Source organism: Chiloscyllium plagiosum, unplaced genomic scaffold, assembly GCF_037043375.1.
Source record: "Chiloscyllium plagiosum isolate Xiang-an unplaced genomic scaffold, Cpla_swu_hap1 HiC_scaffold_24, whole genome shotgun sequence".
Taxonomy (NCBI): Eukaryota; Metazoa; Chordata; class Chondrichthyes; order Orectolobiformes; family Hemiscylliidae; genus Chiloscyllium; species Chiloscyllium plagiosum.
In genome coordinates, this window is record NW_028270162.1 from 19,668,987 (window position 1) to 19,695,264 (window position 26,278).

At 40.9% G+C, this 26,278-nt stretch overlaps 1 protein-coding gene across 4 annotated transcripts in view; it reads right to left on the reverse strand.

Annotated features, from left to right (window-relative positions):
- hectd4 (HECT domain containing E3 ubiquitin protein ligase 4) overlaps positions 1–26,278 on the reverse strand; it is a 295,048-nt gene that overhangs the window by 212,574 nt on the left and 56,196 nt on the right. For all 4 annotated transcript variants that reach the window (XM_087999963.1, XM_087999965.1, XM_087999964.1 and 1 more), the window contains exons 5-7: positions 18,351–18,459; positions 3,923–4,061; positions 1–171 (exon numbers count right to left, since the gene is read on the reverse strand). In XM_087999963.1, coding sequence (XP_087856089.1) covers positions 1–171; positions 3,923–4,061; positions 18,351–18,459 — 419 coding nt within the window. The remainder of the gene's footprint in view (positions 172–3,922; positions 4,062–18,350; positions 18,460–26,278) is intronic.

The window sequence follows — 26,278 nt, forward strand, 5'->3', positions numbered from 1 at the left end:
CATCAGTTCAAATACATCCATGAATACAGAATGGCCCTTTGGAGTTTTTTCATTCAAACCTGCAGGAGACCAGATCCAATAGATGTAAGTTCCATCAGAGCAGAGATGGACTGTGGTCATGTTACTGCCTACTGGGAAGTGATTTGGTGGCATGGACACAACCTGGGACACCTGGAGAGAAAGCAAACCAAATAATAAACAGATTCAGCCAGATGAACATTTTGGTGGATTTACAATGTAAATCTTGAAAACTTTTGGCTTGAATAGCTGCAGAGAAGAATTGCTTAAATAGAGTCAGAATCTTACAGCATGGAGACAGGCGCTTTGGCCCAAACTATTCCATGCCAACCAAAAGTGCCTGTCCATGCCAACCCCATTTCCCTGCACTTGGCCCATATCTTTCTAATCCTTTCTTATCCATGTAGTTGACCAATGCCTTTTAAACGCTATTAATGTACCTGCCTCAACCACTTCCTCTGGCAGCTCATTCTACATGCGTACCACTCTCTGTGTAAAAAAGTTGCCCCCTCAGGTTCCCTTTTATTCTTTCCCCTCTAACCTTAAAGTGATCGAGAGAAAGTGAGGGCTGCAGATGCTGGAGATCAGAGCTGAAAATGTGTTGCTGGAAAAGCGCAGCAGGTCAGGCAGCATCCATTAACAGGAGAATCGATGTTTCGGGCATAAGCCGAAGGGAAAAGCCTGAGTGCATTCACCCTATCCATGCCTCTTTTAATCTTGTACACCTCTAAAAAGATCCCCCCTCAGTTTCCTACGTTCTAAAGAACAAAATGCTAGCTTGTCCAGCCTCACCCTATAACTCAGACCATTGAGTCCAGGCAACACCCTTGTAAATTTCTTCTGCACTCTAGCCAGTTTAATAAAATTCTTGCTGTAACAAGGTGACCAAAACTGAACACAATACTTCAAGTGTGGCCTCACCAACATCCTATATAACTGCAACATAAACTCCCAACTTCTGTACTCAATGCCCTGACTGAAGAAGGCCAGTGTGCCAAAAGCCACTTTCACTGCCCTGTCTACCTACAACTCCACTTTCAAAGAATTGTGAATCTAACTCCAAGATCCCTCTGTTCCACTACATTCTAAGGCCCTAACATTCATGATTAAAGTCCTTTGATTTGACTTTCGAAATGCAAGACCTCACACTTATCTATATTAAACTCCATTTGCCATTTCTCAGTCCATTTCCCCAGCTGATCAAGGTCCTGCTTAATTTCTGATAACCTTCCTCGCTGTCCACAATACCGCCTATTTTAATGTCATCAAACTTACTAATCATGCCTTGTACATTCTCATGCAAATCACTGATACAGCTAACAACCAGTAATAAACCCAGCACAACTCCTGAGGCACTCCGCTACTCTCAGGCCTCCAGTCCAACAAGCATTTTTCAACTATTATTCTCTGCTTCCCACCATCAAGCCAATTTTTTTATCCAATTTGCCAACTCCCCCTGGATTCCATGTGATTTATCCTTCCAGAGCAGCCTACCATGTGGAACCTTATCAAAGGTCTTACTGAAACCCATATAGACTACATCTACCGCCCTGCCCTCGTCAATCCTCCTGGTCACTTCATCAAAGAACATTAACAAATTAAATGTAAATATTAATGGGTTCTCACGATGGTTTGATGTATTGGGGGAAAAAAAAAGCTATTGCAAGTATAAGTGACAGCCTTGTTAGCTGATGAAGATAGATCAAAATGTAGTAAACATGGGTCACCAAAATAATTCAGATGTAAGTATTTTATATAAAGCTGTGAAATAAGGTTAACGCTCACAAAACAAATGACAATTTTTCTTAATTAAATTAGAATTGCCTTAGCAAGACAAGACAGAGGATGCTAAGAAACAGAAGCTCACTCTCTGGGATCCTGCTAAGTGCAATACAGAACAACCTCAATTAGCTGAACGAGATAGGTGCGGAGTATTTCGTTCTGATAACTGATTGTTCGGATAACGGACAACGTGTTTACGGGACCTTGCGATCTCATTGAGATAATCGGAAATTCGGATGGTTGTTCTGTATATGGAAATATGAAGCAGGGTGCCTTTACAAGTTTAAATTTGGAACATTTAAAGAAAACCAATGAAAGAAAAACCATCTTCTGAGAAACTTAAGTAGACTATCTGGATTGTACTGACAGAAATGCACTGGAATGTCAATATTAATTTCAGAATTTGTAGTAATAAATATTCATAACAGATATTTGAACAGGACAAGGATTTGGAAGCTGTCACTGGTCATATCCTAAAAGCATCTGCTCAACACGTCTGTTAACAAGAAGGGAATGAGAATGCTGGATTCCATCTGAAATGCACTGGTTTACAAGTCATATTAATCAACACATCAGCTACAAAGCCAGTATTGGAATTTTGCATACAATTTTGCTTAATGTATCTCAAAAAGCAAACTGATGTAAAAGAATAAGTTTGAACAAATATCAGCCCTAAGGGAACTAATTCCTGGAACATGCATTCACTAAAAAGTGTGACCGAATGGACCAATTATGCAGATCTTTATAATAAAAAGACTACATGAAGTTAAAAAAGAAAGCTAGACACTTAATGAGAAAAATGACTACAGGACACAAGTACAAATCTTCAAAACCTTAAAAACAAGGTCAGAGATTAAGAAAAAAAATTCTGCCTTTCTACAGACATATGTGGCAGATACCCAGAGAAGCTGTGTTGGTCATCATTCGATATCTTTCAATGGGAGCTGAGTCGACATCCAATAAGAAAATAACTGAAGATTTTAAATTAGAGGCAGTGAAAATAAGAAAGGATTCTTTAATATGAGGATTGATAGGTGGCAGAGATTTTTTTCGTATGTGGATTCCAGACAAAGTACATTTAAAGAGCCGAAAGTCCTATTGCATTACTGCTTTATTTGACATTTGAGATAGCAGAGACCAAAGGAAGTAGACATTTGAGCTGCGTGGAGCATTTTTTAAAAATCAGTCAAATTTCTGTACGACATATACACCAAACTTGTCAGTTCAGAAAAATCCTTGTAAAACAGGAATTAGCAATGCACATTTGAACATATGAATGCAAAGAAAATGGGACCAACACACAATTGTCATTAAGCAAGCAATGTTTCTTTGTATAAACATCATATTTTGCATATATTTGAGCTTGAGGCACGAGCAATCCAAGCAAGATGATACATAATACCCTGTCCTTTCTGAAATATCCTCAGGATATTAGGATTCAAATAGGTGGTTAAACTGTGTAAAATAATTTGCTAATTCAATATCTGGAGTTCAAACAATCTGCATTATCTTTAAAGTGAACAATCCAAAGTATGCAAAGGCCAAGAATTATATCCAGTGTGCAAGCTTCAGTTATTCAGCCCAAGTCCAGTTTCTGGTGTTGTATTTCCCCCAGACAGTGCCATGACTATCATGCTTCCAGTGCTGGTTAACTTATGAACTTCACTGGTTCATGAAATTGCAAAAGGTTGCTAGCACATTGATGAAAAGCTGATCTAGGCCAAGAAACATTTCTTTAAAGTCATGCCCAATGTTTTTATGTAAACTAAGCAATGGAAAAAAAGGTAAGTCATCCAAAAAGGATAATTCTTTAGTATGCAAGCTGCACTAATGATATTTGCTATTCATTCAAGCAACAAATGTCTGCTTCCGTGCTATATGACTCTATGATTATATTACTTCAGTTTTACAAAATCCTATTCCAGTAAAACTGCAAAAATAATTTAATGTTGCAAACTGCAGCTTTAATATTCTGTAGATTTGCAAGATGCCTAAATTTGAGAGGAGTGAGTAATGTACAGCTGCATTTCTAGCTGAAGGCAAGATAACCTTGGTAAATTACCAGATGTAGGAGAGTGTGTTAACAATGTTTAACAGCAAAGTTTACAGGAAATGAGATTACCTGCAGGGTGTATTGATCAATCACTTGAAAGAGGTAATGAGGCTTGCTGTCAAAGGAGGCTGGACGGTGAAGGAGAGTACCACTACCAAAAGCAATCCAGCCAGCTTCAAGTTCATCGTTGCGACAATAGACAAAACCACTGGGAAGAAAAGGGGAAGATGCACTCGTTAATTCTTAATTCACAATTCTCCCAGATAAGCTCAGACAATAAATCATCCATTATTTCAACTCAGATTCCCCAATCTCCAAAATTATGAGCATAATAGATAATAGCCAACTTTAACATTTAGTCCAGCAAAAAATTGCTTATTGCATTTTTTAGTTTGGGCCATTTAAGTTTGAAAGCTTAATACAGCCAGCATCATCTTTTCTTTCCCATACATCCCAAGAAAACCGCATCAATCTGTCTCTCATTGACCAACATTCAGCAGGATGTTCTGATGCACAAGTACAATTTTACAAGTCTCATGTGAGGTTAGTAACTAGAAAAGTCTTCTGTCTTATCAACAAAAGTACTGGAAGCAAAATCATGATGGAATAATTTACACTCGGAAGATGGAGTGTGTATCATGGGTATCAGAGATTGCTTAAAAAGGGGTACTGTTTTCTAATAATATTGTGATTGAATTATTGATGCAAAATACCTGCCACCAACCAATTTATAGATTTGACAGCAGGACTCAGGAATTTTTTGAAGGTGCAACCTGGAAATTCAGATTGTGTTTCTCGCCAGGCCCAAATGATGATAGAGTGGGAGTGGCATTAGTAATTAGCCTGCCAGTCTTACGAAAATAACATGAACAACAGAACTGAATAAAGGGAAAGAGATTAAGTTGTGTGAGTGCTATACAAATCAAGGATACTTTAATGGAATTAAGGTTAAGTTTGAAAATTTGTACTTCTGCAAATGTTCATGCAGAAACATTCAACTTCATTTGTAATCTTTGTGTAGCACAGACATACAGGACTAAAATTCAAAAGTTTAACTTCTTCAAAAATAAAGACCAGAGGGAGAATGCCAAATTAATTCAGTAACCTCTGCTAAGTTAGCTGATCTCAGTTGTATCAACAATAAGTATTAAGCGCCTCGGTGTTCTTAGGAAACCATATGGTACAAAGAGATACTATTGTTTATAACTACTGCTATTTAACAATCCGTGCTGGAAATGGATTGGACCATGCCATAATGATGCCTCTTGCATCAATACCAAAAACATGAGGGTTACCACATGAATGAAGTGAAACAGGACAATGTGTGTCTGCAGGACTGTATTCAATAGAGCCATACTCTCCTGAACTGAATTGCAGATCCCACACCCCCTCAATAACAAAACATCACTTCCACATTCACGCTATTATCTCTCTCTGCTCCTGCGCTACTAAACTTTGAACCATATTTTTGCCATTTCAAGGCTGCTCTAAAGCAGTATTCCTGGTATTACTCCTAGTCCGATATGCTACGGAACATATAAAAAGAATAATTCAAATAAATACATGTCTGGAAAGCTGGTATAGGCAGTTGGACATTAGTTTTCTGAGACATTGGAACCAGTGAAAGGTGGAACCTGCACACGATAGGTGGTCTTCACCAGAGCAGAAATCAAGGATACTTTAAGGAATTAAGTTTAAGTTTGAAAATTTGTATTTCTGCAAATGTTCATGCAGAAACATTTCTTACAAGGAAGTTACAGAGAGCTTAAGGTAAAGAGGTAGGGGAAACAGAGTGCAAATTCCGAGCAGAACCTTAAGAAGTGACTTTGAAGGAAACCAAGCACACAAATCTGGCAGTATTTAAGCTATTAAGTAAACAGAAGGAGTACAGCAAATAAAGTTGACGAACTGAGGGCATAGAGGAAACGTGGCAGCATGGTATCAATGTTAAATGGACACTCAGCTTAAAGAGGGTCAATGACAGCAGTTCAACATTCCTGGACATAAGGCTTTGGGCAGGACACAAAAGAACAAACAAAGTCAGGGCACAGCATACGATTAGTTAAAGAATCAATTACAGTTGTGAGGAATAATGATATACTAAATGAATCACCAAATGGAACATAGCAGATTTAATGTTTTGGAGCCAGTAACCCTTTTTCAGAACTGGATATGATGCGGCTTGAGTTCAGACACAAAAAGGCAAAGCCACACTGCTAGGCATGTACTACAGACCCCCAAAAAGAGGACAGAGAGAAGCAAATAAGTGGGCAAATTTCAGAGGTGAAAACAATACAACAACTACAGCTGGGAAAGATAACTTTTTAAGTCAGCACATTAGTCCAATAAGGAAAGATGCAATTCTAGATTTAGACTTCTCAGATGAAGCAGGGCAGATGGACGAACTAACAGTAGGTGACCATTTTGGTGTTAGTGACCATAACACAGTATGGAAAAGGACAAAAGCAGAACAAATGTAACAATTCAATGGGCTAACTTCTTAGAGGAAATAGTTTGGGCACAATCAAAATATATCACTCCACAAGGAAAAGACAAGACAAACAAAGCTAGAGCTCTTTCGACGACAAAGGAAATATAAATTAAGTTAAAGAAGAAAAAGGATCCTTGAGACAGATGTCAAGTTAGAAATACAATTGAGAACCAAGCTGAATACAGAAAGTTCAGAAGGGAGTAATAACAGAAAAAGACAGGCAGCTAACATAGGAAACCCCAAAATCAAATATAACCACGTGAATCCTAAGTGGGTACAATTAGGGACCAAAAATGGAATTTAGAGGCAGGAGGCATGGCTGATTTGTTTAAATAATAATTTTCATTTGTCATTAACTATGGTGGCAGATGCTGTCCAGGCCACGGCAAGAGAGGAGGAAACACAATCATTAGACGGGCTTAAAACTGACAAGTATGTACGTACGTACAGAGGAACCTCGATTATGTGAATCTCGGATCATCTGAAGAAGATCTCAAGATCCTGATGGAAACACCTCTTTGATGTAATGTTTCTAACACTGATTGTCTCTTTTGTTTACAATGATTAAAAATGAACTTGGCTTACTGAAATGCTGCCAAGAACAGTCCTGGACATTGATGGAAGCCCAGCACCGTCTCCAAATGACTGACCTACCGCCCTCTCTCTCCCTCTACATTTTCCCTGGATTTCTACACAGGGGTGTACCCTTAAGCCCCCTTCCCCAGGGAATCTCTCCAACATCTTCCTGTACAAGGCAAAGGCGGAAGTTGTCAAAATGTTGCAGTAAAAAGTTGTGTGGAAGTGCGTGCTTGCGTGTGCATGTTATTTTGAGACTAACCCCCCCCTCACATTTACCTAAATTAAACTCCATCTGTCATTCCTCAGCTCATTGGCCCATCTGAGTAAGATCCTGTTGTACTCTGAGGTAACCTTTTTTGCTGTCCACTACACCTCCAAATTTTGGTGTCATTTGCAAAACTACTAACCAAACCTTCTATTTTCACATCAAAATCATTTGTATAAATGTTGAAAAGCAGTGGACCCAGCACGGATCTTTGTCGCACACTGCAGGACACAGGTCTTCAGTCTGAAAAGCAATCCGCCATCACGACCCACTGTCTTCTACCTTCAAGCCAGTTCTATACAAGATAGAACATAGAAAAGTACAGCACAGAACAGGCCCTTCAGCCCACGATGTTGCGTCAAGGATTATTCCTAATCTAAGGGCAGCTCAGCGGTTAGCACTTCTACCTCACAGCGCCAGGGACCTAGGACAACTGTCTGTGTGGAGTTTGCACATTCTTCCCGTGTTTGTGTGGGTTTCCTCCGGTGCTCCGGTTTCCTCCCACAGTCTAAAGATGTGGTTAGGTGAATTGGCCATGCTAAATTGCCCGTAGTGTTAGGTGAAGGGGTAAATGTAGGGGAATGGGTCTGGGTGGGTTGTGCTACGGCGGGTCGGGCTACGGCGGGTCGGTGTGGACTTGTTGGGCCGAAGGGCCTGTTTCCACACTGTAAGCAATCTAATCTAATCTAAAAAACCTTAACCTATGACCCCTCACGGCAGTCAATGTGGCTATCAATTCTATCCATGTCTCTCATTACCTTGTATAGCTCAATCATGTCACTTCCCTCCCTCTTTCTCCCCAGAGAGAAAAGTCCAAACTTAATCACCTTCTCATCGTAAGACAAGCCTTCCAGTCCAGGCAGCATCCTGGCAAACCTTCTTTACATCCTCTCCAAAGCCTCCGCATCTTTCCTATAACAGGGCGACCAGAACTGGACACAACATTCCAAGTGTTCTCTCACCAGGGTTTTGGAGAGCTATAGCAAAACCTCGCGACTCAAACTTGATCCCCCTGTTAATGAAAGCCAAAACACCATATGCTTTCTTAACAAACCTATCCACTTGGGTGGCAACTTTGAGGTATTTATGCACTTGAACATCAAGATCCCGCTGTTCCTCCACACTGTTAAGAATCCTGTCTCTAATCCTATATTCAGCATTCGAGTTCAACCTTCCAAAATGCATCACTTTGCATTTATCCAGGTTGAACTCCATCTGCCATTTCTCAGTCCAGGTCTGCATCCTGTCTAAGTCACACTGCAGCCAGCAATAGCCCTCGATACTATCAGCAGTACCACCAAACTTTGTGTCATCAGCAAATTTACTAACCTACCCTTCAACCTCTTCCCAAGTCATTTATAAAAACCACAAAGAGCAGAGGCCCAAGAACAAAGCACTGCAGAACACCACTCACCACTGACCTCCAGGCAGAATACTTTACGTCTACCACCATTCTCTGCCTTCTGTCAGCCAACCAATTCTGAATCCAGATAGCCAAATCTCCCTGTATCCCATATCTCCTTGACTTTATGAATGAGCTTACCATGGGGAACCTTATCAAATGGCTTGCTGAAGTCCATATACACCACATCCACTGCTCGACCTGTCTTGTCACCTCCTCAAAGAAGTCAATAAGATTTGTGAGGCATGACCTGCCCCTCACAAAGCCATGCTGACTGCCTTTAATCATACTATGCTTTTCCAATTAGTCATAAGTCCTATCCCTCAGAATTCTTTCCAAAACCTTGCTGACTACAAGACGCAAGACTGACTGGTCTGTAATTGCCAGGAATTTCCCTATTATTCTTCTTGAAAAGAGGAACAACATTCACCTCCCTCCAATCCTCCAGATCGACTCTTGTGGAAAGTGAAGCAGCAAAGATCTTCGCCAGCGGTTTAGCAACCTCTTTTCTCGCTTCCCGGAGCAACCTAGGATAAATCTGGTCTGGCCTTGAGGATTTATTCATCTTAATGTTTGCCAAAATTTCCAGCAAAGGAACTTCATCAATTTTAATCTGTTCAAGCCTATTTCCCAGCTCCTCAAAGTTCTCATTCATAACAAGGTTCTTCTACTCCTTAGTGAAAACTGAAGCAAATAACTCATTTAGGGCTTCTCCTATCTGCTCAGATTCCACACACAAGTTCCCTACGTTATCCCTGATCGGCCTTACCTTCTCCCTGATCATTCTCTTATTCCTCATGTATGAGTAAAATGCCTTTGGGTTCTCCCTAATCCTTTTTGGTGTCCCCTGCTGGCTCTCCTCAGTCCATTTCTGAGCTCCATTCCAGCAAGTCTGTAATCCTCTAAAGCTGTGCTAGACCCTTGCTTCCTCCACCTTACGTAAGCTGCCTTCTTCCTTTTGACGAGAAGCTCCTCTGTTTTTGTCATCCAAGGCTCCTTAATCTTACCCCTTCTTGTCTATCTCAGGGGAACAAATTTTTGCATCACTCACAACAACTGCTCCTTAAACAGTTTCCACATGTCTGTTGTGCCCTTTCTGTGGAACAATTGCTCCCAATCTGTACTCCCCAACTCCTATCTGATAGCGTCATAATTTCCTTTTCCCCAATTAAATATCTTCCCATGGCAACTGCTCCTCTCCCTATCCATGGCTATGGAAAATGTGAGGCAGTTATGGTCACTGTCATCAAAATGTTCTCCCACCGCGAGATCTGACACCTATCCTGGTTCATTGCCAAGCACCAAATCCAAAATGGTCTCTCCCCTTGTCGATCTGTCTACATACTAAGTAAGGAAACCCTCCTGAACACACCTGACAAAAATGGCTCCATCCAAACCATCTGCACTGAGTTCCAGTCAATATTGGGAAAGTTGAAGTCACCCGTAACAACAACCCTGCTACATCTGCATTTTTCCAAAATCTGCCGGCCTATGAGTTCTTCGATCTTCCTACTCATATCCGGGGGTCTGTAGAAACCCCCCCAATGAGGTGACTGCTCCCTTGCTGTTCCTAACTTCCACCCATACTAACTCAGTAGACAAACCTTCCTCGATAACCTTCATTTCAATAGCTGTGATGCACTCTCTGATTAGCAATGCTACACCCCCCTCCTCTTTTTCCACTCTCCCTTCTTTTTAAAAGTTCTAAACCCTGCCTGCCTCTGTGAAACCCACGTCTCTGTCATGGCCACAACATCATAGTCCCAAGTACTGATCCATGCTCTAAGTTCACCATTCTTATTTCTGACACTCCTTGCAATAAAGCAGACACACTAACAGATTCTTTTGTTTCATCACATGAAAAGTTTTCCCGATAGATTCAGTACATCCTGCCCCATCTACAACTACTGCCGATCTCAGATGTGTAGCTCTGACTCCCACCCCCCTGCTAAATTAGTTTAAACCCTCCTGAACTACACGAGCAAATCTCGCACCGAGGACATTTTAGCCTCTCCAGTTCATCCTTCATGTACAGGTCCCACCGCCCCCAGAAGGCATCCCAATGGTTTAAGGTTCTGAAGCCTTCCCTTCTGCACCAGCCTCGCAGCCACGTGTTAAGCTGCACTTACTGACTGCTCCTCACCTCACTATCGTGTGACACCTGTAGCAAACCTGAGAACACTTGACTTGTCCTGCTCTTCAGCTTCTAACCTAGCTCTCCGTAGTCATTTTTCAGATCTTCAATCCCTTTCCTGGCTAGATCACTGGTGCCAACATGTACCATGATTTCTGGCTGCTCAACACCCCCCCCCCCTCCCCCCACCCCCCTTCAGAATCCTGTGACCACCTCCCTGTACATCCTCTCAATTTCTCCCTCTGCCTCCCGGATGATCCGCATTTCATCCTGCTCCATGTATCCAAATGACTGGTTTTCCCTATATTCCATGTGGCTCAACTGTTGCCTGACCTGCTATGCTTTTACAGCACCACATTTCAACTGAAAATTGCTAACCAGTCTACCATAAGGAACCTTATCAAACATCTCACTGAAGTCCATATAGGTCACATCAACCACTCTGACCTCATCAATCCTCTTCATTACTTCTTTTAAAAACTTAATCAAGTTAGTGAGACATTATTTCCCACGCACAAAGCCATGTTGACTATTCCTAATCAGTCCTTGGCTTTCCAAATACATGTAAATCATGCCCTTCAGGATTCCCGCTATCGAATTGCCCACCACCCATTTCAGGCTCACCGGTCTGTACTTCCTTGGCTTTTCCTTACTATGTTTCTTAAGTAGTGCCACCATGTTAGCCAACCTCCAGACTTCCAGTGCCTCACTTATGGCTATTGATGATATAAATATCTCAGCAAAGGGCCCAGCAATCACTTCTCTTGCTTCCCAGAGTTCTGGACTACACCTGATCAGGTCCCCTGGGATTTGTCCACCGTTATGCATTTAAGCAGTCAAGTACTCCTCCTCTGTAATGTGGACAATTTTCCAGATGTCGGTACTCATTTCCTTATGTTCTATACCTTTTATCCTTCACCACAGTAAATGCTAATGCAAAATACTCGTTTAGCATATCACCCATTTCCTGCGGTTCCACACACAGCCTTACTGATCTTTAACGGGCCCTATTCTCTTCCTAGTTACTCTCGATGTGGTCTCCTCTACATTGGGGAGACACGATGCCAACTCGCAGAATGTTTCTGGGAACATCTCTGGGACACATGCACCAAACAACCCGACTGCCCTGTGGTCAACCACTTCAACTCCCGCTCTCACACTGCTAAGGACATGCAAGTCCTGGGCCACCTCCACCGCCAAATCAAAGCCACCCACCAACTGGAGGAAGAACCCCTCCTCTACCACCTTGGGACCCTCCAAACACACAGCATCACGTCAATTTCACCAGTTTTCTAATCTCCCCTCTCCCCATCTCATCCCAGATCCAACCCACCAACTCAGCACCGTCCCCTTGAACTGACCTACCTGTCCATCTTCCTTCTCATCTATCCGCTCCAACCTCCCCTCCGATCTATCACCATCACCTTAATCTACACATTGCCTTCCCAGCTACCTTACCCCCAGCACCACCCCACCCTCTTAATTATCTCTAAGCTTCCCACCTTCTCCCCCCTACCCCCCACCCCTATCTTGATGAAGAGCTTATGCCCGAAACATCGATCCTCCTGCTCCCCAGATGCCGCTTTACCTGCTGGCGCCACACTGTTTGACCCTCAACTTCTCTAGTCATCCAGCATTCCCTACACCTACCAGCCTTGCCCTTCACCCTAATTGGAACACACTGTCTCTGTACTCGTTGGCACATTTTTGAAGGCATTCCAGTTTCCAGACATCCATTTACCTGCAAACATCTGCCCCAATCAAATTTTGAAAGTTCTTGCCTAATACTCTCATAAATGGCCTTCCTCCAATATAGAACTTCAACTTTTAAATCCTGTTTATCCTTTTCCATCACTATTTTAACCTACTGGAATTATGATCGCTGGCCCCAAAGTGCTCCCTGACTGACACCTCAGTCACCTGCCCTGTCTTATTTCCCAAGAGGTCAAGTTTTGTATCTTCTCTAGTCGGTACATCCACAAACTGAATCAAAACATTTTCTTGTATACACTTAAATTCCTCTCCATCCAAGCCTTTTAAAACAATGACAGTCCCAGTCTATGTTTGGAAAGTTACATCCTACTATTCTTACAGATAACCGAAAGCTCCTTAAATTTGTTTCTTAATTTCCCATTGACTATTGGGAGTTGATAGTACAATCTCAATAAGGTGATCATCCCTTTCCTATTTCTCAGTTCCATCCAAATAACTTCCCTGCAAATATTCCCAGGAATATCCCCCAAAGCACTGCTGTAATGTTATCCCCACTCAAAAACACCATTCCCCCTCCTCCCTTGCCACCCTACTTTCTATCCTTCCTATAGCATCTATATCCTGGAACATTAAGCTGTCTGTCCTGTCCATCCCTGAGCCATATCTCTAATTGCTATGATCTCCCAGTCCCATGTCTCAACCATGCTCAGAGTTCATCTTCATGCTCTGAGTTTATCTGTTTGGCCTCTTGCACTGAAATAAATATAGTTTAATTTATCAATCCAACCTTGTTTACTGCTTTGTTTCTGCCTGCACTGACTGTTTGACTTGCTCTTTTTCCCAACTCTACCAGTCTCAGGCTGATCTTTCTTCATTATCTCCCTGGGTCCATCCCCCTCTGACTAATTTAAATCCTCCCAAGCAGCGCTCTCACATCCCTACGCCAGTATATTAGTCCCCTTCCAATTCAGGTGCAATCTATTCTTATACAGGTCACTTCCATCCTGGAAGAGATCCCAATGATCCAAAACGTGAATCCTTCTCCCCTGCACCAGCCCCTCAGCCACACATCCATCTACTCTGTCCTCCTATTCCTACCCACATTTGCTCTTGGCACCAGGAGTAATCCAGATATTACTACTCTCGCGGATCTCCTTTTTAAATTCCTGTCTAACCTTATATATTGTCTCCTCAGAATCTCATCTTTTTCATTTCCTATCTCATTAGTTCCAATGTGTACAACAAAATCTTGGTCTCTCTTCTCCTTTGAGAATATTCTGCACTCTCTCCAAGATATCCTTGATCTTGACACCAGAGAGGCAGCATACCATTCTGATGTCTCGCTGTCAGCCACAGAAACATCTGTCTGTGCCTCTGACTGAAGAGTCCCCTATCACAATCGATCACTTGGAACTTGGCATACCACACTTTATATTAGAGCCAGTTTTGGTACCAGAAACCTGTCTGTCCCTGAGAGGGTATCACTCCCTACATTTTCCAAAACAGCATGCTTGTTTGAGATGGGGATAGCCACAGGAAACTCCTGCATTACCTGTCTCCCTCTCATCTTTTTGGGGTGTAATCCATCTACCTGACTGTACTGTTGGTTTATCTCCCTTCCTGCAACTGCCATCTATCACACTCCCTAGTTCCTGTAAATTCCTCATTGCCTTTGACTGCTGCTCCAATAGATCCATGTGATCTGATAGGATTCGTAACACTTCCTGCACATAGTCATCAGTAACATAGTAACTCTCTTTACTCTCCCATATCTATCAAGATCACATCACTCTACTGAAGGCCATCTTTGCACCTTAATCTACAGACTCAGAAAACAGCATAGTCGTACTGCTCTAAGAACATGGCTCTAGGCTAGCTTAGTACCTATGTTTTTGTCTTTTTAAAGTTTAATCAAAAAACAGATTTCAACAAAAACATGTAATTCAAAAAGAATCCTCTCTAATCACTATTGTAGATTTACAAACAGAAACAGTGAGGTGACACTTGAAAAAAATCTATCCACTTAGCTACCCCCCTGCTGTGAGATCCCCTACACAGGTTTCTCCAAGATCATCTGTGAATTTCACTATTTGTTAATTTTTCTTTGACAATTTCCCATGTCCAGAGATACATGAAGTCAAACAGTAGAGGCAGTTAGCAGTGCAAGTTTATTTCTCCGTTTGATTCACATCCCGCGTGGTCACTGCCTCATTTAAGTTGCTATGACTTTTTTTTCCCCAATGCCAAAACAATGCAACAGCTTATCTAACAGTAATTACTGCTCCTAGAATTCAAGGAAATTTGCTCCAACACTGAAAAAAAAACAGCAGTTCTTACCACCACAATTCTTTTTCCTGTCCTCCATCTTGAATTACCCAGATTATATGACTAGATTATCTTCAATAGTTGGGGAGCTTCAAGAAAATTATTTGGGATAGAACTAACAGTCACATTGAAAAATTACATTAATTTGGAAGAGTGTCAGGATGGATTTGTAAAGGTAAAATCTTGTCAAATTAACTTGGCTTTTGAGAAGAGATAACGGAGAAGGTTGATGAAGTGATGGCTGCTGATGTGGTGTTGACTACCTCCCAAAAGCCATTTGATAGAGCGAGGGACAGGAAACAGAGTAACAGTTAATGGGTATTGTTTGGGCTAGGAGGTGGGTTATAGTGGAGATCCCAGTGGTCAATATTGGGATCTCTGCTTTTCTTGATTATATAAAAGCGACCTGGATCTTGGTGAGAAGGGAACATTTTCAAAGTTTGTGGATGACACAAAATAAGGAGGGCAATGTCAGCGCCTTCAAAATGACAGTCAAAATTTTAGAATGGGTGGATAGGCTGCAGATGGAGTTTGATGTGGGGAAGGGTGAGGTGATGCACTTTGATACAAAGAACAAGGAAAGACTGCATAAAATAACAAATACTATTCTAAATGGTATGGATATGCAGACTAACGTGGTGGTACAAGTACATAAGTCACAAGAAGTGGCAGGACAGCTGGTAAGTATAGTTAATAAAGCATAAACTATCTCGGCTCTATTAACAGGGCCATGGTGTACAACAATAGGGAGATAAGGCAGCATACAGGACGCGGTTTCACTGGGCAATGTACTAAATGCAAAAGAATGTAATTTTGGGACTTTATGAGACATTTGCGAGGCCACTGCTGAAACCGTGTAGATAGTTCTGGTCACTCCATTATAGGAAGGGTATAATTGCTATAAAAGAATGCACAGAGGAGATGCAAGAATGTTGCCAGAACTTGCAAGATGTAGCTAGAAGAAAAGATTGTAGAGGTTCGGGATGTTTCCCTTTGAACAGAAGCAGCTAAGGGATCACTTAACAAAATAATGAGGGGCTTGGTTGAGTGGACACAGAAGCCAAGTTTTCTATTGAAGTGATAAATTACAGGTGATTAATAGAAGAATTAGCAAGTACATGAAGAAAGGTTTTTCTCACCAGACAGTGACGACTGTCTAGAGTTTGCTGTCCAACTTGGTGGTTGAGGTGGAAACCCTCAACTCATTTAAAGGAATCTGGATCGGCACCTGAAGTGATCTAACCTGCAAGGCTACAGATCAGTGCTAGACAGTGGGATTTGAACAGGCAGATAGTTTATTTAGCCGGGGCCGATTTGTTGGATTGAGTGGTTTCTTTCTATGGTTTCTATGATCTTCATTATATCTAATATTTTCTTAGTGCCTACTTTTCTTTATCCATTATGAAGCATCTTAAGATACAGTTTCCAAGTCAAAGCTACTACATTAATACAGGCTATTGTTTCTATTCAGCAAGGAAAAAGCACTCAAAAATCAAAATTTATTTCAAGTTCAAGAGACATCCAACCATTTCATACAGCAGTTTATAACCACCATCGGAGATCCAAATAAAATTAGCCTCATCTGTATAAGAATTAATTTTTAAATTATACAAAGAAAACATTATATAGACCAGGAAAAACTATCAAGGAACACTGCTGTTCAATTTTTCTGCCTTTTTGCGTGATATTGTAGTTGGATGCTTCGCACAACAGATGCACAATGAAACACATGGCAGAAAATTTGTAACAACGGTATAACCCCTAGAGATCAGATCAGACTGTTCCTGTACACTTGTTTGCAGGCCAACATAAAGAGGTAGTTTGTCTGATCATTTGAAAAAGACAGTTGATGAGAGGGGTAAATGGTGTACTACAGATCTTTAAAGAAACCTGAATAACAATAATCAAAAAATGCTTAAAATAATTTTCCAGTACCACATTGCATTTGAGTAACAATATGACTGTTAGAGTGCTAGAATGCAAGATCAACGCATTATTTCCGCAATATATTCCTCTTTGCCCTTGGCTTAGGAAAGCATGGTTTTGCACAGTACCACACAAGATTACTGCCTTTGCCTGAAGTTATTTAATTGGTCTCATCTTTAGGATACTTAACTAAAATGTTTGGTTTCTTTTCAATTAAACTAGTTACACAATGCACAGATGAGTTGCCTCAAAACACATTTTCAATTTTTTTTCATTTTTCATGTCCAGCCACTGATTGCCAACAAGCTACTCAACTGCAGATATCATGATGGCCAAGCCCAATTCTACACGTCTACTCATGCACACACTCCAACAGGCATTATTGATCAGTGACCAGCAATCCATACCAGAGTATTGTTTTTCACTTAACAGTTTGGTACGCCTCCTGTGCTCGGTCAGCTGAGCAGAGAAATTCACCAAGGCTGCTTAGAGAACACATTCCAAATTCACAACCATCATCATCTAGTACAAGGGCAACAGATACCTGAAAACATCACCACCTGCAAGTTGCTCTCCAAGCAACTCATCATCCTGAAACGGTAGTATATTGTTGTTCCTTTACTGTCGCTGGGTCAAACTAATGGAACTTACTCCCTACCAGCATATGTATATCGATGTCACATGGCCTTCAGCAGTTAAAAAGGCAGCTCACCACTTTCTCAAAGGAAATTAGAGATGGGCAATAAATGCTCGCCCAGCCAAAGCCAACAATGAATATTAATTTTTTTTTTAAACAAGTCTGAGAAATTAACTAGGAAAAAATTAGCAGACAGGACACCAACTTCTAAATCTTTTCAGAGAACATCTCTGGGACACCCGCACCCACAAACCTCACTGCCTCGTGGCTGAACACTTCAACTCCCCCTCCCACGAGACCAAGGACATGCAGGTCCTGGGCCTCCTCCATCGCCTAACCTTCACCAACTGATGCCTGGAGGAAGAATACCTCATTTTTCACCTTGGGACCCTTTATCCCAGTCCCAAGCCTCCAACTCAGCACCACCCTCTTGACCTGTCCATTGTCTTTCCCATCTTTCCACTCCACCCTCCTCTCTGACCTATCACGTTCTCCCCCACCTTCATTTACCTATTGCATTCTCAGCTACCTTACCCCCAGCTTCCATTTATCTCCCAGCCCTTGGCCCACAAGCCTCAATCCTGATGAAGGGCTTACTCCCAAAACATTGATTCTCCTGCTCCTCAGATGCTGCCTGACCTGCTGCGCTTTCCCAGCGCCACACTCAAGAGGTTGGGAAGTTAACCAAGTCTGTCGAGCAAAATGTGACATTGAGTATCCAATCTAATATTCAAAAACGGTTCTTTCTTCAAAATCAGTCCAGAAATTATTAGTTACGTGTAGCTGAAGACATTTGATACACCAAACCACTCCAAATGGAGTTTGCACTATTTACAACCCAAAAAGATTTTGTGTTAACAGTAACATGAAAAACATGAGACTAATACAAAAGCAGACAGAACAAATGTTTTTGCTTTTTAATCGACTGCAGTGCATTTTAATGTAAAACAAAAATTTTAAAATATAAGAGCCATTTACAACTGGTTCAATTTTACATATGAACCAATATAATTGCAGTCAATTACCGTAGAGTGCCATGAAGACCGGATCCCAGTTTGCTGATCCCCTTGCCAACTGAGTTAGTTGTGTAAAGGTACATTCCGTCTGTTGCAAGGCAGCGACCCAAATCTGCATCTGAAAAAGACAAAGATAGACTTGTGTAAATTTAATGCTGACAAGGAAAAGCTTTCAGATCAAAAGTGAACAAATGAGGTAAGTCTTTTGTGATTTTTTTTAAAGGAAAGCAAAGGGATGCTAGGAAAAGAGAATGAAGCAAACAAAAAAAGCTGATAACAAACAGTAGTTAAGTTTAATATGACTTTTTTCCTCGAGGCTGAGGAAAAGTTATATTAGATTTGAAATGTTAAATTTGCTTCTCTCTCCACTGGTGTTGCCTAACCAACTGGGTTTCTTCAACTTGGATTCATTTCCTATTCAAGAATTTTTGAAATGTTGATGTGGATAAACAGTGAGGAATGCTGTCTACCTATACAAACCCCCAACACATGATAAACACAAAGACAGAATGGGTAAATGAAAAAAAAAACCTGTACATGCTACTCCCTCAACATTGCCCCATTACACAGTTATACAACATATCACTCTAACTCGTTCCATAATGCCTTTTAAAAGTTGTAATTGTACCAGCCTCCACCATCTCGTTCCACATATGCAGCACTCTCTGCGTGAAAAAGTTGCCCTTCAGATCCCTGTTAAAATCTTTCCCTCAGCCAAATGTGTGCCCTTTTTACTTTTGGACTTGCCTACTTTGGGGAAAAAAACCTTGACTATTCACCCAATATCTATGCCCCTCATGATTTTATCAACCTCTATAAAGGTCAACCCTCAGCTTGCAACAGCTGAGGGAGAAAAGCCTCAACCTCCCCTATTGCTCAAACCTTCCAATCCCAACAACATCCTTGAAAACCTTTTCTCAACCCTTTAAAGGTTAACTTTTTCCAATCAGGGGGAGACCAGAATTGAATGCAGTATTCTAATAACCACACCAACATAGTTATTTGTAAACAATTCAAAGAAAAAGTCTTAAAAAACTGAAAGTACTCGAAACAAAAAATTGCTATGCTTAGGAAAATTGTAATTCACATTAAATATATGAAACTGCAATACAGATAATTTGTTTCGGCTATAACTCAATTAACAAATTGTGGACATTGTTTGGATAACGTGAACTTTCTACTGAACAGGTATAGCGATTTTCTACTGGCAATCTTATACAGTACAATTTCATATAGCACGAGGTTGCAGAGGAATACAACCGTCACGTTACAGAATGACCTGTGCAGGATATTGATGCCAAAGCATATCCTCATTAAATGTGGATATAGACATATCTGTGTTCCATCTTCTTGATTTCTTTCATCCTTGCTTTAATACGATGACTCAGCATGGCTCCACAAGCCTTACTGATCTTGACTTACCATTTCCAACCGTCTAACCTTCACACAGAACGGGTCATTTAATAGCCATTTGAGAGTTCAAGACATTACTGATGGAGCCCACCTAGTTGTCTGATATGTACACTCATGTGTCTCTAATGATGACCATGAAAGCATTGTCAATTGTCAGAAAAACCCACCTGGTTCATTAACGTTCTTTGGGAAGAAAACTGTCATCCTTACCTGGTCTGGCCTACATGTGATTCCAGACCCACAGCACTGTGGCTGACTCTTAACTGTCCTCTCAGATGGGCAATAAATGCTGCCCGAGCCAGTGATGCCCTGATCACGTGAATGAATAGATAAAAACGAAATGGAGGAATAAAAACACTAGCATTTATATTAGAGAAATGCCCAGGATTGATTTTGGTCAGACCTCAGTTAAAAGATCAAAGCTGCTCCTAGGTTAGGGCAATTTAAAAATATATAGTAAGCGGGATCAGGCAATAGGTCATTCAGATTTCCTTCACGATCAAGGAAAAATAAAAAGTATTGGAACAAAAAATGCTTTTCAATTTTCCAAAATTTACATCTTGCAATTTAGATTTGAATTCACATCAGTGATGGTGATGGAGACTTCTGGTTTGCAAATTCAAGTTGAAAAAAAAGACTTGGCAAGCTGTAGTAAATTTCCTGTAGCTATTACACTGACTTATGCCATTATCTGGCAGTGATAAAGTAAGTGAACTGTCATGATTGTCAATCAAGCAGGCTGCTTTGGCCTGAATGATGTCAAGGTTTCTGAGTGCCGTTACAGCTACACAGATACAAACAAGTGGGAATTGGCTTCTTGTGACTTGTACTTTGTAGATGGGCTAGATGGAATCACTTCACTAATGATCAACAACAGATTGATGGGACAGTAACTGGCTCGACTGGATTTATCCTGCATTTGTGTGCAGGATATTGCTAGTTCTTCAAAACGTCAGATAAATGCTAGTGTTGTAACTATACTTAATGAAAGAATTTGTCTAGGGATGTAGTCCAAGAGTACATCTTCAGTGAAACAGCTGGAATGTTATCAGGGTTCTACTTTTGCTGTATGCAGTGACTTCAACCATTTCTTCTATTACATGGAGTGAACAGCCGTTTGACAATATAGAACTTGAGCATTGCTTTAAAAAAAAAGCTTTTTGGCTTGCTATCATCAGGACATATCACAAGAATGTCAAATCAAGGAGAGAAAACTAACATTTATACTGCACACTGCATGAGGACACAGTTGTCTGAAATTACAATGTGTGAAGTCAGGAACCTTGAGATGTGTTTGAAATGATCAGCTGCTCACACTTCTGGCTAAAGATAGTTGTCTTTTTTTTTTAAACAGGCATGCTGGCTGGCTCTCATATCATTGACAATGGGGATGCTTGTAGAGCCTCCTATACTGGTTAGTTGTTGAATTGTCTACCACTAATTATGACAAAATGTGGCAGGACAATAAAACTTTGATTTGGTCCATTGGTCATGGAATCTCTTTGGTCTGTCGATAACATGCTGTTTCTTCTTATTTTATTATTATTCACAATCAATGGCTGGGGCCAGCATTTACAGCCTATTCCAGAAGGCTCTGGGATCTGGATCAACAGTCCAGCAATAATACCAGTAAGCCATTGCCTCCCCTATCTGTTTACCAAGTTTCTGGTGCAGTGCTGCAGCTTTAAAAAATTGACAACCCATTTTTAGAAAAGCTGAGTACTGTTACTGGCATATTACAATTCACTCATTAAATCCAGACTGTTCAATTTTATGGGAATGATAAATTGAGGGACATACTGAGCCCAAGATCTTACGTTGTTGAATACAATTCTGTTGCTACTGATGACTCTCAGTATGCCCATTATTTGAGCTATATGGTTTGTTCAGTGATTCATTCAGTGATTCTGGCCACAAAATATGATGTACGGTATACTCCATGTGATGTGTCAAACATTTAAACCAGGATAACTGGGAAATCTATGTTCTACATTCACAACTGGCAAAATTCAAAAAAAAGTGAGGATCTTCAATTCCAATACAGTTTGAATGTTGTTTGACACAAAAAAAAGTAGCTGGAAATGTGTTGCTGGAAAAGCGCAGCAGGTCAGGCAGCATCCAGGGAACAGGAGAATCGACGTTTCGGGCATAAGCCCTTCTTCAGGAAAAAAGTAATTGTTGTAAATGTCACTTTAATGATCATTAAAATTGTGCAGCTTTACAAACATTTCAGAAGGTTGACCACCAATAATTCATAGCCATGCCAGATTAGCAAAGTCTCTCTGGAGGTCTGAGGTACTAGCTCATCATAATTTCACAACATCACAGGAAGAAATCAGTACTCATTCTCCAATAATTTGAAAACCAGTATTAAGTAACAGATGCCTGAGGAATTACATGGCAATAGCCTAATAGAAGAGATCAAATATCAGTCAGAAAAAAAACTTAAGCAAAATAAACTTTAGTTATATAGTACCTTTAATGTAGAAAAGGTATCTCAACACACCTCAATGCACCCACTACCTTGTACAGAAAGGTGAGAGCCTGAATGACAATGAAAACCTTCTCTGTATTAAATAACTCATGAGCACAAATGAGCAAAAACAAAGGCGTTTTGTGCTAAAAATAAAAAAGCCCACACCTAGCAATTAAATTCTAAAGGGAATATTTTCGCAGATGAATAATCATTAAAAAAATGGATGCTTGACCAAGAGCGAAATATTAGAGACATTAAAAGAGATGACCAAAGGTTTAGTTAATCTGTTAGCCTCAGAACTGATGGACTATCTAAAGATAAGCACAGCATCCTCTCAGATTTTACCTATCCATGCTGAGTAAGACAGGGCAATTACAGTAACCTGATTCAGAATATCAAACTGCATATTCACCAAGCATTCATCTTCTACAGTGGCAAGACCTGGACAACATATGTTCAGCAGTAGGAAAGGCTCAAAGTTTGGACCTTCAGAATCTCAGATGTATCTTCAGCATCTCTTAGTAAGACAAGGTCAGCTAAGCCAACAATGTCTGCACTGGCTCAGCCATGGTTATTGAACAAGAAACAGAAACTCTTAAGACTTTCTATATGATGAACTAGCCACAAGGTCAGGACCTGCTGGACATTCAGAAGGATACAAAGCTTCAAGGACACCTGAAAGATTGCAGATATTAACAGTGACAAATGGAAGACATCAATGACAGCTATGACCTCTGGACGCTGAGTGAATGTGCTTTCAAAAAGGCAAGCATTAACAAAAAGCTCAGCTGGTCAAGAGGAAGGCCAAAGAAAACAAAGGTCAGAAAATCGATAATCTTTCCAGCTCATTGTCTTCCTCTGTGGCAAATGCAGCAGAGACAACCATGCTGGAGCAGGGCTCTTGAGCCCCACCACACAATGCAGTTGTCCATGACATGCAAAAGTATCACCTCATGAAAGAGAATACTGGCACTAAGACTCTGCTAAGTAACAGGCTGTGCACTTCATATTTCAAATCAATATTTTCAGTATTCATGGCTTTCCATTTAACCCCAAATTCATTTTCACATACAAAAGCTCACAAATGAATACTAAGTATTCTGCACCATCTACACTATTTTGCTGTGAAAAAAATTGCAACCGAGTTATTCCTTATCAAATCAATTTTCTGTGCTTAGAACATTCAGTGCTATTGAATTACAATGCCGCAATTGGCAGCTGCTGATTGACAGTAATTTCTAAAAAGACGCAGTTCAGGTCACGTTTCAAGAGCTTATGCAAGCAGTGAACTCAACTGCCTGAACTACATAAATGCCTATTATTCCAGAGGAGTGTTGCATGATCTGAAACAAAGGTTCTAATATATGTGCACTGCAGTGTACAAGTGCTCAACAGATGAGAAAACCTTACTTACTGCCCTATTGTGATCATATGAAGAATGAAAGTGGCCACAATTAAAGGGACCAAAGGTTGATTTTTCATGACAGCGCACCAATTCATGGTAATTAGAGGGTGATACAAGGGGAAAAGTTGGAGAAGTGGCTTTAGCCATTACTGGAATTGAATTCATGTTACTGAGATCACTCTGCATTGCAAACTAGTCATCCAGCTCACAGCTAAGTCAACAAATTACAATATTTCCTCTACAAAAACAGGAGAAAAGTCCTATCATAAGGTACAGGTAAGGGGAAGAAATCACTCCGCCAAGTGTACTGAACAGCTTCTTGGCCCAGGATTTACCAGTATAATGCTATCAAGCCTCACCTCACTTTAATTCTAAGACTTTACATTCTTTATTCTTTCATGGAATGTGGGCACCTTTGGTGAAGGCAGAATTTATTGCCCATCATTAGGTGTTTGCAAATTGAGTGGCTAATGGGTACAATGCATCTGTTGCCTAACATTTTTAAAATAAGGCAGTTTTCGTGCTGATCAATGGTTTTTATGTAATATCTGGGTTGCAATTGAATAGCCTTCTGATACCATCTATAGTCAACATAAATCAAGAATTACTAGTTTTGACAAGCACTGGAGAATTATGAGGATTGATGGCATATTTTCCACAACTTAACTTATTTACTTCAAGAGAGGAGAGAAATAAAACAGAATAAATGCAATTGATAATGTTAAGGTTCAAGAAATAGTTTAAAATGACAGCCATAAAATTCATTTTTTTGGAAAAGGTGGCAAATTTGGGAAGGAGGGTGACATACTCAGAGTCATAGAGATGTGCAGCACGGAAGCAGACACTTCGGTCCAACCTGTCTATGCCAGCCAGATATCCCAACCCAATCTAGTCCCACCAGCCAGCACCTGGCCCATATCCCTCCAAACCCTTCCTATTCATACACTCATCCACATACCTTTTAAAAGTTGCAATTGTACCAGCCTTCACCACTTCCTCTGGCTGCTCATTCCATACACGTACCACCCTCAGTGTGAAAACGTTGCTCCTTAGGTCTCTTTTATATCTTTCCCCTCTCGCCCTAAACCTATGCACTCTAGTTCTGGACTCCCCCATCCCAGGGAAGAAACTTTGTCTATTTATCCTATCCATGCCCCTCACAATTTTGTAAACCTCTATAAAGTCACCCCTCAGCCTCCGACACTCCAGGGAAAACAGCCCCAGCCTGTTCAGCCTCTCCTTATAGCTCAAATCCTCCAACCCTGGCAACATTCTTGTAAATCTTTCTGAACCCTTTCAAGTTTCACAACATCTTTCCGATAGGAAGGAGACCAGAAATGCACGCAATATTCCAACGGTGGCCTAACCAATGTCCTGTACAGCCGCAATATGACCTCCCAACTCCTGTACTCAATACTCTGACCAATAAAGGAAAGCATTCCATACGCCTTTTTTCACTATCCTTGTGGCACTCCACTGGTCACAGGCCTCCAGTCTGAAAAACAACCCTCTGGCTTCTACCTTTGAGGCAGTTCTGTATCCAAATGGCTAGTTCCCCCTGTATTCCGAGAGATCTAACCTTGCTCACCAGTCTCCAATGGGGAACCTTGTTGAATGCCTTACTCAAGTCCATATAGATCACATCTACTACTCTGCCACCATCAATCCTCTTTGTTACTTCTTCAAAAACTCAATCAAGTTTGTGAGACATGATCTCCCACGTACAAAGCCATGTTGACTATCCCTCATCAGTCCTTGTCTTTCCAAATACATGTACATCCTGTCCCTCAGGATTCCCTCCAACAACTTGCCCACCACCAACATCAGGCTCACTGGTCTATAGTTCCCTGGCTCGTCCTTACCATTCTTCTTAAACAGTGGCACCACGTTAGCCAACCTCTTCCGGCACCTCACCATTTGTATCAATGATACAAATATCTCAGCAAGAGGCCCAGCAATCACTTCCCTAGCTGCCCACAGAATTCTAGGGTACACCTGATCAGGTCCTAGGGAATTTATCCACCTTCATGCGTTTCAAGGCATCCGGCACTTCCTCCTCTGTAATATGGACATTTTTCAAGATGTCACCATCTATTTCCCTACAGTCTATATATTCCACGTCCTTTTCCACAGTAAATACGGATGCAAAATATTCATTTATTATCTCCCCCATTTTCTGCCGCTCCACACAAAGGCCGCTTTGCTGATCTTTGAGGGGCCCTATTCTCTCCCTAGTTACCCTTTTGTCCTTAATGTATTTGTAAAACACTTTGGATTCTCCTTAATTCTATTTGCCAAAGCTATCTCATGTCTCCTTTTTGCCCTCCTGATTTCTCTCTTGAGTATACTCCTACTGCCTTTATAATCTAAGAATTCACTCAATCTGTCCTGTCTATACCTTCTTTTTCTTAACCAAACCTTCAATTTCTTTAATCATCCAGCATTCCCTATACCTACCAGCCTTTCCTTTCACCCTAACAGGAATATACTTTTTCTGGATTCTCGTTATCTCATTTCTGAAGGCTTCCAATTTTCCAGCTGTCCCTTTACCTGCGAACATTTGCCCCCATCAGCTTTTGAAAGTTCTTGCCTCATATAATCAAAACTGGCCTTTCTCCAATTTAGAACTTCTTTTCCATCACG